The following is a 12905-nucleotide window of genomic DNA, read 5'->3' as shown; positions in this document are numbered from 1 at the left end:
AAATGAAGCTACAATAACGCTTTAGAGAGATATAAAGCTATTTTCTCACATATTAAGGGGCCAAAATTGAACCATTAATCACGCAATATCTCGGAAACTTGACCTATGATGAAAATTTCCTTTCGGTTCTTACTACACTCACCAAGGGCTTTCATCTCCAAAAAGAATTTTCCATCCACTGACTTTGAGTCCCATTTTGTAGCACAGTGTCATTTATCGATATTTTCCGAAAAATGTGCACTTTCTCGAGGCCATAACTTCCTGAAGGAGCATTCCAATGCTTTCGAGATATACAAAAGAGTTCTTTATTATTGTCTTGGCTACAATTGTTGTCTTTGTGTTGGATCGAAAATCTCAGTGGTTTGGTTGTTATATGCCAAAATATGCAAAAATCCTTAAAAAAAACTGCAAGTCAAAATCCGGGGGGTCCATTTTCACCGTAGACATATGGTCTAGTTGACTTTTTTGCACAGTACAATCCCAAGAATCAGAAACTCCAGGCGCCCAAGATGATGTTCAAATCGCCCCACTCTAATATACACGATTGTAATATTTGCGAAAAAGGAGAATGTAGAGGCGCAACCGCGGATTTTAAAAAATCTATATGAAATAGTTGTATATTAACGTATTTTTGAATGGCCCTAATGAAAACGGATGTGCATCAAATTCGTATGCACATTGCGCGACTTTTACCCACTTTAAAGTTTTTGGAATGGTGAAATGCAACCGATGGCACACAATGGCCGTTCAGTGAAACATCGAAATATGCTTAAATATTGAAAGCGATTGATTCTCTGTATCCAAAATCGGATGCGCATCAACCGACTTTCACTAATTCGCGAGTAACATACTTTTTAATTTTCATATTTTTTTTAATCATTGTAATTTCAATATTACTCTTAATTTCCTATCCTTATAAGTTATCACAATAAGCAGTTAAGCTCTCGCATTGGTAAACCATATTTCTTTTTCTTTATAAGAGAATAAAAACCGCTATAACTTTTGCGCGCATCGGTCAATTTTGTGATCGCGAACAGATTTTAAATCAGATTTTTTCCTTAACCTCTATACCAAAAATCATAGATGTGTAAAGGAAATTTGGTTTCTACCATTTCTAAATGCTGAGGGTATAATAAATATTAATTAAAATTGGTATTAGTAAAACAAAATTTTCAGTGTTCACCATTTCCACATTAAAAATTGTTTATTTGTTTTTATATCCTTTTCGCATACGAGATAGCGGGCACTTTGCAATCATACCCAATTAAAAACGAACTCTACATCGACATTAGTTTCCGATAAATTACTGTTTATTTCTCGAGAGATTTACAATGATTACGTATTTTCCGAAATAAAACCTTCCAATATTTTGATCATTTTTTTTCCTTAGTTTCAATATGTTTATTATCAAATCCATTATCTATTAAATAAGAAGGAAAAATAGGTGAGGGGATTTGAACAGGAAAAAAAGAATCCTGAATCACAGTGACGGTTATAGTATATTTTCGACGTGATGACTGCAAAGCTAATTGAATGTGACTTGTTTGCGGAAAATTTTCAAATAACCTTTTTCCAACATTTTTTTCATTACTGGTTTTACGCAAAAATGCCAGTAAATGTATATTTTTCTTTGAGATTATTGTACTGCTAAATTGTTATTTAAAACTGTAGGTTGGTTATATTAAAATATATATATATATATATATATATATTGACCATATAATAGCCTTCTGATGTCTTTACAAATAAAATGTTTTTTCTCATAATCATAATTATAAGCACGGTCCGTTCAAATGTTAAGTAATTTGAACAATTTGTTTTTACGTGTCCTTTGGATGAAGTTTATTATTGTGGTGCGTTTAATTTGTTGCTAATTGCTAAATTAACTTTCACGCACAAATGGTCTGTGCTTGCATCTTAACTCTTTTGTTTTCTTTAATTATATTCTTCAAACATCTTGATAACCACAGTTCTATCATTCTACTTACTATATGTGTCAAATTGGAAACATTTTCTATATTGACACCCTCAACAATTGTTCCATCAGTACTTAGCAGTTTCTATTTATTTGATATTGTCCGCTTTGCCGGTCAGGAATATTAAAAAATTTCCGTATCAGCACCTTAACACTTCGATTGGTGTTTTTCATTTGCTTTGCTGTGCATTACTTTACTTTATTCTTTGCTTTGATTTTCTTTCTGCTTTACATGTGTGAGAGTGTGTTTGCCTTGCTTTGAATGCATTTCAATTACTTAATAAAAATTCTTATTATTAGTTCTTGTTGTTGTACAACAACACTGTTTTGTTTTTGTTAATGATTTAGCTGCTGCTGCCGCCAAGAAACAAACGGAAAGAAATAAAAACACACATTCTTGGGTGTAGTACGGCTACACTGATTTGCTTTTGTGATTTTTATTAGCTTGTGTTTATGCAGTGCAGTTTTTGTTTTGCTGCTAAGCATTTCTTAGCTAGATCTGCTAATGTTGGCTTGCGCTCTATTTCAGAGCGTATGAGCTATGAGCGCATGTGCACCAGTTTTTCTGGGGCCTTTTATTTTGCATTTGATTGTTGCTAATCTATCAGGGCAACATTGGAATTGCCGATTGGGTGTTTTGTGGCTGGCATCGTTGGAGCTGCAATTGCTGTTGCTGCTGCTAATGCTTAGGCACTGCAACATATCCATACATCCATATGTGTTTGTTTGTGTGTGGATTTGTGCGCTGCAGTATCGGGTGGAATAATTTTGTTTTACTTTTGATCTGTTGCTGTTGTTGTTGTTGTTTGTGTCTTTTTTCTGAATTTGTGCTCTGGTTTTGTTGGCTTTGTAAATTAATGGTGGTGGTGGTGCTGGAGCTGGTGCTAGTGCTGGTGGTTGTTTGTTTTGGGGGTATATATTGGCGCAGTTTGGCACTTGTCAGCACAGTTCGTTAACAGTCCTAGTCGCGATTCTAGGAGGTTAAGCCCACTGAGCGTGTGTTTAGTTTCAAAAAAAACTAATCTTAAACAAAATATTAAGTTAAAAAAACAACAACAAACCGAAAACAAGGACATTGTGTGCCGTTAAACTCTGAAAACTTGTGATTCTAATTCTTTAAGAACTTTTTAAGTGTGATTTTTGTTTTAATAATTCTTTAAAAAAAACTAGAAAACATGAAATTATTTGTAAGTAACAAAGGATAATGCGAACAAATAAGAAACTAAAAAGAACAAAAAAAAAACTTTTTTATAAAATATGCAAATGAAAAACAAATTGAAACTAAATTCTTTGTGAATTTAATATTTATATTAATTCTAAAAAATTAAATAGCTGATCAAACTTGGCTTGTAAAAAAGTGTGACACAAAGTTCCAAAGGATCAAAAAACTGCATAGTAGTGTGAGATTTCTCAAACAATTTATATTTTTTAGCGTATTGGCGAAATAGGAAGTTTACTATTTTTCTATAAAGGAATTCCGAGTAATTAAGAACTTCCAACCAAATAAGAATTTAAATCCATCCCGGCTTATTTTGTGCCAGAATTTAACTGCAACTGGTTGCATAATAATTGTCTCAGAAACTGGAGTGCTGAGAAGAGGTACCTTTGCCTTCAGCTTCATTTTCTAATCTGCTTAGAGCCTAATTCTTGGACCCAACGTTCAGAAGCTTCTATTTATATTACATAATTTTTTATGCAAAACTAATTACGGAACCTATTATTTAATTTTTTAATTTAAAATTGTAGATAATTTTGTGTCTTAAATTTGTCTCAAAATATACAAATTGTTTTCTTTAGAACAAAATTTTAATCACGGCTGGGTGTTTCCCTTTACGGGACAGGAGAACCTCGAGCATCATTAAAGTTCTAGTTCCCAAAAAAGAAAGCTTTATTAAAAATATTGAAAATAATGTTAGACACTGTATTGTCTAAGAGCCTATAAAATGTTACCTCTAGACAATTGGCTAAACGTTTAAGAGGTTAAAGAATCCAGACATTTTGGTAAAATTTAAAACAAATTATACCAGTTCTGAAAGCATTGTGGCTGTAACGGGACGTTAGGTCCTGGGCAGAATACCAGTCGCCTGGTATTAAAGAGTTCAGATCTTCTTGTTCTTCAATTGAGATTTCCATAGAACAAGGGAAAATGTCTTGAAATGCAATTTTTGTAGGATCTTAGGGAATTCTTACGTTATGTACTTTAACTACTAAATGTCGAACAACAGACAATTTGTTGAACATCCCGATACATACAGGACAAAGGGACGAATATTACAAAGCATTATATGTATTTTAGGTGAGGGGACATCGGCCCAGTTTACAATGTGTGCCGTTGTGAATTTCAGTCCAAAGGTCTTCTGTCAGGCTATGATAATACTAATAAGCTTTCCAAAGAACATTTGGCCCGTCTTTATTCATGATTGGTTTTCGGTTTTTAGATTTGCGTTTGGACACTTTAGCTAATCAGAAGAAGAAATCTTCCACTTCTTGTAACAAATCTTCCTCTTCTTGTAGCATTAGATTTCTTCCACCACAATTTCCAATATTGTAAATGTTAGCCCTAAAGTCCTCAATGTCATGTTTATACTGGCAGATAGTCATTGCTGTCCCGATAATAGAGCACGGCTACGATGATATTGCAATTCTTCTAAGAGAGGAGACAGCTCTTTACATGAGTTTTACATAACTTTTTACTAATGCATAATCTATCAGCAGCAGAGATTTTCCATACAGAGATACCGTAGGTCTTCAACTGTTAGAATTTTGTAGAACTATTCAAACTGTTATAAATCTGCCAATCGAAAATGAATTGTATCATAAGAAAAACTATGAACATTTCTATAATAATAATAATTGTTCCACAAACATCCCAGGCGGGACAAGGGAGACTTCTCTCATATCAAAGAGTGCACCCCGATTCATATTAGTTCAATGATATGGGACCTACTTCAATGAGAAGTTTTGCATTGGCAACCTGATACATCCTGACGAAAGTGTTTGCAAAACAAGACAAACCTTCTCCACTGTTATGTGTCGTTGACTTACAACGAAGGCAACATAACAACACATGACCGTGTCAGAGTCTTAAATTAGAAACATTGATGGCGTTTTTATTGGGATATTAAAACAACAACATTGGGATTAAGCCAGACTATTTTGAAAAAAAAAAAACAAAATTGCAAACGCTACCCATTAGAAAACGGCGCCAATGTTTCTCTTACCATATCCTTAGGCCCAGTCTGTATTTATTACTATATTTCATTGATTTTCTGAATGATGTTTCTCTTCTTGGTAGAATTATTCTCCATTATTACTGCTGCACAAGTCGTTTTTTTTTCTTCACTGAATCACTTAATCCAATTCCCTATATTATTATGAAACATATGCTCCCTTTTCGTGTGAGGTATATTGCTAGTCAATGCAGAGTAGCGCTATGAGCCGCATTATTCTCTTTGGTAGCAGCACGACACTCTAGGTTGTATCATGGGTTCGTTTGTGGAGTCCCCAGTCCCCAGGAGTGGGCAGTGCAATGTATGGATATGTTATTGAGAACCAGTAGTTCTTTAGTATAGCAATTGGATGAATTGAGTGATGTACGCTGCGACCAGTCAAAGTGTTTGCTGTCATGATGCCTAGCAGTCTCATTCCATTGTTAAATGATTCACTCTGGAGGCAAAATTTGCTGACAGTGAAGCCAAAAATATCCGTATTATCTATCGTGGCATTAAAATCGCCTAGAATATTTTTAATTTTATGACCAAGGAGCAGCGTTGCCGATAGTTTTTGGTCGGAAATCGTCAACAAAATAGCTCAATCGTCACTAAAATTTGGAAAATCGTCAAAAATCGTCCACATGGTCCAAAACTAGGTTGGGTTACTGTTTAATGCGACTTTTTCGCTGACAACGTAAAATATACAACCCACAGAAATAAATCTAACCCAATCTCACTTAAATACCGCTACAAAAACAGCTTTCAGAAGATTATAGTTTTCTCTGTGGTTATCGATTTTGCAGAAATGTAGCAAGGCAAAGCTGGGTACACATTGCCAGTTTTGGACGACAGTTTAGCTCAAATGTCGCTTGCTTGACACTGTGATCGTCCATGTTCGTCGATATACATACATTTTGTTTGATGGGCAGTCGGAAAGCGACAAAAATTGCAATTAAAGTGGGCATCGGTAAGAAGTATTTTATCTCGAAAACTTTTCAAGGAAGATTTTCATTCATTAACAATCCTAAATTAAAATGTTCTGCTGATGTAAATCGATGATGGGGCAAGAACTATGAAAATACCTGTATTCAAGATATGTGCCTAAATATAGGCAATCCGTAAAAACATTAAAAAAGCTGATAAAATCGAGTTTGGAACATTGCTTAAAGTCTTTCGTGAAAGTTTGGTCAAAAAATAGTTATCGTCATTTAGGACCATAAAATCGTCAAATCGTCATTTTTCAATTTTGGGCCAAAATATCGTCAAAATAACCATAAATCGTCAAATTCGGCAACACAGCCAAGGAGTCGATTTGTCATCGTTTGTGGCATGACCGTTAGAGCTAGCAAAAAAACGATAATATCGATTATTTTTGAAAAGTTCAATATCGATAGATAGTTTTGTCTATCGATATTATCGGATTAAACCCCCCCCCCCCCCCCCCTAAAATGCATTTTGTGGATGTAAAAAAGTAAGTCCGTAGTCACACGTACAAATTTTTCGAAGAAGTATTTTATTTTTTATTTTTGTATATTTTTTTAACAAAAGCAATTATTTTTTCTCCTTTATATTTCTGTGAACCAATTGGACAAAATGTCAACAAAAGCAAAGACATTTCCTTCGTTTTCATTTTCAAATTAATGGTGATGACAAATTAACGATAATATCGATAGCACTCGATTTTTTGAAATAAAATATCGAACATATTTACTGCTGCGATAGTTTGCCAGCTCTAATGGCTGCATATAAGGTTGATGTTGACGAATTTTGCTTTTAATATGGTGGCTAGATGAAGTTTTTTTAGCTATCGGAATGCAATAAACCCACAACCAAACTCATGATTTCTTTCATGGTAGCTATAACACGGTGTGCAATCTTTATGTGATGTTGTGACAACTTTTCCGTTCCATTAAACATCCTGTAAAACGATAATATCAGTCCTCTACTTTCTAAGTACATTCGTCAAAATCTCATTCTCTGTAAATAGTTCGGACATTTTAGCTGAAGATTTGGAGATTATGATTCTTAAAACTTTTGGGGGAGTCGTGAACATTAAGGGGATTCAGTAATCATTTCCCTATGTGGGGTGGGTTACTAATCCAAAGCCTGAAGCCATTAGTATTATCGAGCTTTGAGGTTAACGTTAGCTCACAACCATTAACGTGTGTTAAATATATGTCCCTAAATGACATCACGAGGAGGTCAGGATCTGGTTCATATAAAGGGTGATCAGAACCGTTGTTTGGTATCCTAAGTCACATTCATTATTACCTTGGCTGATATAAACGTGTTCAAACATCTCAATAATACGTTCAGGATTATTCGATTTTATGTGGATACCATACAAATAGTCAAATTACTCACAGTCACCCTATGCTTATACCATCAGCCATTTGGCTCGAAATAATTTTTTTGGATCTCTAGTATGTTGGGACTAAATCAGTTTCAGACAATTTGTAGTCGATTTAGCCCTATCTGTTTCCATGTCCTGATGGATTCTACAATAACTCTCGAATGGATTTAGCGATTTGATCAAAACCTCTTAATATTTTTTCCAAATTTAGATCAAGTTTGACGATAGCCAGGTTCGAATATGGGCTTCAGGTAGATCCCATTAAAATTTCAAAATGGTACAGTTTAAAGCCAGCTTTAGAATAGTTTTGAAATTTTTGACTCACATTTGCAGGCATTCTTCGATCAAGTCCATACTTCCTCAGATAATTACCATAAAGTTGTTAAAACCTACGATCATTTTGGCTTAAGTACAGATGGAGACTTAATAGCGGATACTTTTTAACGTTTATTTTGGGTAGTCCTTACGCTTTCTAATGTTTTTGTATAGCCCCCAATATGACGGTATCTGCAGATTAAATGTATATGAAGCTTTTATTTACGCTTTTTACCGAATTTGCTGTAAATTGACATTTCAGGTTCTCCGAGGAAATGAGACATCCGCGTACACTCTGGAACAGGAAAATTCTCAAAATATTGTTGTTATAGGTATTTTTTTCAGTATAGCCGCCTATAAACCCGTATCTAGTGGATTTAGTTATTAGAAGATTTTAGGTACATTTTCCAACCGAATTACCTATAATATGGCATATCGAGTTTCCTCTTTATCTGTAGCAAAAATCCACCCTTATTTGTTACCTCCACAAATGTGAAGATAATGACCCAAATATCTTTTTGTACGGCAATTTGATTCATCCTGATAAAACGACACAAAATTCTGGAAAATAAACTACTTCGAAATCGGTCAGATTTTGAGTGTAATTGATATGTCCAAATTATTCTTTCGCCCATATTATGTGTCTATTTATTACTTCAATAGACTCAAATTTCGAAATGCCATAATATAGTAGAATGGGTTGAACATTTCTTTGAGAGTTCACCAGAAGACCATGTGGTCAGTCATTTAGATATTTGCTGGGAAAATATGCAAAATATTCTCCAACATCTAAGACCTTCGATTGCAGCACTAATTTTACTCCAATTACATGCCACCGTGGTGCAATGGTATGCACACCCGCCTTGCACGCTAAAGGTCGTGGGTTCGATTCCCCGGCCAATCAACATCAAACACTTTTCAACGGTGGCAAAATACCCCTCAGTAATGTTGGCGACATTTTCTGAGTATTTCAGCATTGTACAACTTCTCTACAAGTGGTGTCTTAGACACGCCGTTCGGACTCGGCGATAAACAGTAGGTCCCATATCATTGAGCTAATATGAATCGGGGTGCACTCTTTGATATGAGAGAAGTCTCCCCTGTCCCGCCTGGGATGTTTGTGGAACAATTACAATTACATGTGAAAAATATTTGAAAATCAAAAGACTTAAGACACAAACTACATTTCTGTGATATTCATCAATCAATCAAAACCACACCACAACCACGACCATGAGTGGGCGGAATGATGTTTCATCATATGTCAAGGCCGGCGATGTCAATTAAGGTTTGAATCACACAAAATTGGATACTTGAACCAGACCTCAAATTTGTTGGTAATTTGACACAAACCAAAGACTCAAGAAACGAACTTTACATACAATGTAATGCAGGGTGTTAAAGAAGGCAAACGAAACATAAGAATTCTAAGGCCTTCGAAACCACAAACATTTTTTTAATTATTTCTCTTTCGAGTTGTGATATATGACCTAATGTTGGTGTGCAATTTAATATTCTTGTAAAACATTTGTTGAATTACCAACAAACAAAGAAAAAGAAAAACTCCCACGAATCTTAGCAAACATTTGAAAATTATTGAAAGCCACCACCATTAAATGGTAGCATATCATAAAAATTAATAATTGGCATGGTTAAGCATGAATGGGGCTAATAATAAAATCAGTGCATAATAAAGAGTAATAAAACATGAACAAAACAGTGCTGTTACAAATTGCCAAACGAATGGAAATAAAAATGGAACATTAAGCAATGCATTGAGGTAAAGCACGGACAGCATAAAGCGTTGGAAAGCCAATGGAAAACTTTTTTAGTTATTACCCAATGCTTTATGGCCAACGGCGGCGGCGGTTAGCCGGGTGAACAGCAACCATCGAAAAGAAATAATCAACCAAGTGCACCAATGACCCAATATTATGTTTCTGTTTTTTTTTTTTTTGGAGAAGAGTAATGTAATCTCAAATCACAAATTATAGATATTGGTTGGTTGCATCGGTTACAGCATGTTATAATTTCTAGCACATATTGTTTGCTGTCTCCTATACAATTTACCGTTTCTATCTGTCCGTCTTAAGCAATGCTAATAGAGTATTGAAAGCTGACATTATGTCTATGCATTACACAAATACTTTTGTTATTGTTTTTTTGTTTTCATTTTTCACTTAACAATTGACTTTTAATATATGTCCACAGCTTGCAATAGCTTGCATGCAAGCCGCCATTATCTGTCATATCATTAACTTGTCTACATTGGTATCTTAATTATTGACATACAATTTGTTTTTTTTTTGCTTCGATTCTTTTTCAGATCATTGCAACAGCCCTGCTGGTGGCCACCTGCTCTGCCTCATATCATGGCGCCGTTTCAACACAATATGCCAGCTTGGATCCTCATAGTCACAGCTATTCGTACGGCTATTCGGATCCAAATTCGCAAAAACATGAAACACGTTCACATGATGGTGTAACGCATGGCTCATATTCCTATGTGGATGGTCATGGTCATGTCCAATCGGTGCATTATACAGCTGATCCCCATACCGGTTTCCATGCCAGTGGCACCAATTTGCCCAAAGCTCCAGCTCCTTTACCCGCCTTGGCCCATACTGCTGGCTATGATGGTGGCCATTATGCTGCTGGACATGCCTATCATGGACCATTGGCCCACATCACATTGACTCATGAAGGTGTACCCCATGATACTCCCGAAGTTGCTCATGCCAAGGCTGCCCATGCTGCTGCTTATGCCGCTGCCGCCGCTGCTGCTGCCCACAGTGGTGATGGGGGTCATCATCATTTGTACAAACGTTCATTGTGGGGTGGTCATGCCGGCTATGCCCATGTTGCTGCTCCCGTTGTCTTGACCCATGGTGGTGTACCTGTAGATACCCCCGAAGTTGCCCATGCCAAGGCTGCCCACTATGCTGCCCATGCCAAAGCCTTGGGTGCTGCTGGTCATGGTCATGGTGCTCCCTTAGATACTCCTGAAGTTTCCCACGCCAAGGCTGCTCACTTTGCTGCCCATGCTGCTGCTCGTTCTGGTCATCCTGGTGCTGCTAGTCATGCTGTTGCTGCCCATGGTTTCCACATTCCCGTTATCCACAATGGTGTGCCAGTTGAAACTCCTGAGGTGCAACATGCCAAAGCTGCCCACTTTGCTGCCGTTGCCAAGGCTGCTGCCACCGCCGGTCCTGCTGATCACGGTGATGATGGCCACTATGATGGTCGTTGGGATGGTGATCATGCCGGTGGTCATGGTGGTGCTCCATCACACTATGCCACATCTGCCCACCATGTACCCTCTGGCCCCTATCATGGTCCCCTTCACATTCCAGTCATTCACAATGGTGTTCCCGTAGAACCTGCAGAGGTACAACATGCCCGTGCTGCCCATTTGAATGCCTTGGCCGCTGAAAGCCATAACTCCGTCGGCCATGGTTATTACGGTAAATGGTAAGCGCCTAAGCGGAAAGGAGTCAAGCAAAACAAAACAAAGCCGCCCTAAACGTGATGCCACTGATTTTAAATAGAAGCCCATGGAACTGATTTTAACCGAAGGATGTCTATAATGAAAATGGATATTATCTCACATATAAAAATACTCTACTATTTAGGAAGTTTAAGTATATAATTTTCTCTGCAAGAGCAATTAAGCGAACACAATTTTCTAGTTTTCCATTTCAATAGTCCTCCAACTGTCTCTCTGCCTCTCTTGTTTTCCAACTGTTTTCCTCCGAAACATAAGACACACGCTCTTTACTCTTGCGAGGAGAAGATCACTGGATCTTGCCCAAGAGTTTTTCCTTAAAACTTTCTATCTCTATAAGTCATTCTAAGTCTTTTAGATTTTCAATTGTAGCAACTCTGCAACCCTTTTACCACCTTCACTCACTACCTGCCAACTGAAATGTTCCATCTTTTACTTCTTAGAATTCTTGCAATTTTTCCATACTTTAATTATTTTACACTCCATTCTTGTCACCTTCATTTCACCTTGTCTTGTCTTCACTTTCTCTTTGAAAGTCTCTCACAATGGTCTCTCTGTATTGTTCAATCAAATCAATTCTTGTCACTTTATCTAACAACTACCTACCACCCACTATAATATCTATTGTTTTATAACTTAACTTTATAGACTTCCTAAATCCCTCTCTCCCCAATACTAATGTAGCGAACTTACGATCTTACCACTGCCCTGATATCGGATACTGATAATCTTACGATACACACACTTACCCAAGCCTCCAATTTTTTGTAATGTTGACGATGAGTTTTTAGTTTAACGAATTTAGCACTACTTTCTTTCTCTATCTCTTCTACACATTTCTTTTTAACGAAGCATATAATTAAAGAAAACATAAAATGTTGTAAATATTTTAAATATCTGAAAATGAAGAAAAAAAAACAAATAAAAAAATGAATTTATGTATATTATACATTGTTATATTATTATGTAATGAGAAACAGCATGCAAAGACAAATAAACTGATACGAAAAAGTATTTGAATAAAAAAAGCAAAAAGTATATGAGTTTTTATTTTAGAATTTTCCTGTATAAATTGTTGGGAAACCTATATAGACTACCCTCAATATTTGACGGACCACAAATGATAAAAAATAAAAAAAAAAACAAGAAAGTAAGACTTTTACCAAAAAAAAAGCAAACACTATAGGTTTGTCCTTTTACGTACTGAACTTTACTGAACATTGTTTCTTCAGTAATGTTTAGCAACATTTCAATTATACAATTGTCAAAACTTTACTGAAGAAAAAATGTTCAGTAAAGTTCAGTACGTAAAAAGACAAACCAAATATTTATGCTATATATAATCTGTTCCAGAACTGCAAGAATCTACCAATTTTTATACCCTCAGCATTTATGCTAACGAGGGTCTATACACTTTCATACGGACAAAATGTGCCTCTTCGAAATAATGGTTTTAGACCCAAAGTTTGTTTGGACGAAATGTGTTTCAGATAATTTGGAGTTGATTTAGCCATGTCCCAGGGACGTACGCAGGGGGTACTTTAC

General features: G+C 36.0%; 1 protein-coding gene across 1 annotated transcript; it reads left to right on the top strand.

The window, feature by feature from the left end:
* The first annotated feature begins 2769 nt into the window (after nt 1-2769).
* Cpr92F (cuticular protein 92F) lies at nt 2770-12395 on the top strand. Its single transcript, XM_073960545.1, has 2 exons — nt 2770-3162; nt 10182-12395. Exons 1-2 carry the CDS (start codon nt 3151-3153, stop codon nt 11328-11330), a joined length of 1161 nt encoding a protein of 386 aa, XP_073816646.1. The 5' UTR covers nt 2770-3150; the 3' UTR covers nt 11331-12395.
* The last annotated feature ends 510 nt before the right edge of the window (nt 12396-12905 follow it).

Source organism: Musca autumnalis, unplaced genomic scaffold (assembly GCF_047663935.1).
Source record: "Musca autumnalis isolate F117 unplaced genomic scaffold, ASM4766393v1 scaffold_1, whole genome shotgun sequence".
Classification (NCBI taxonomy): domain Eukaryota; kingdom Metazoa; phylum Arthropoda; class Insecta; order Diptera; family Muscidae; genus Musca; species Musca autumnalis.
This window is presented reverse-complemented; position numbering and strand designations above follow the sequence as displayed.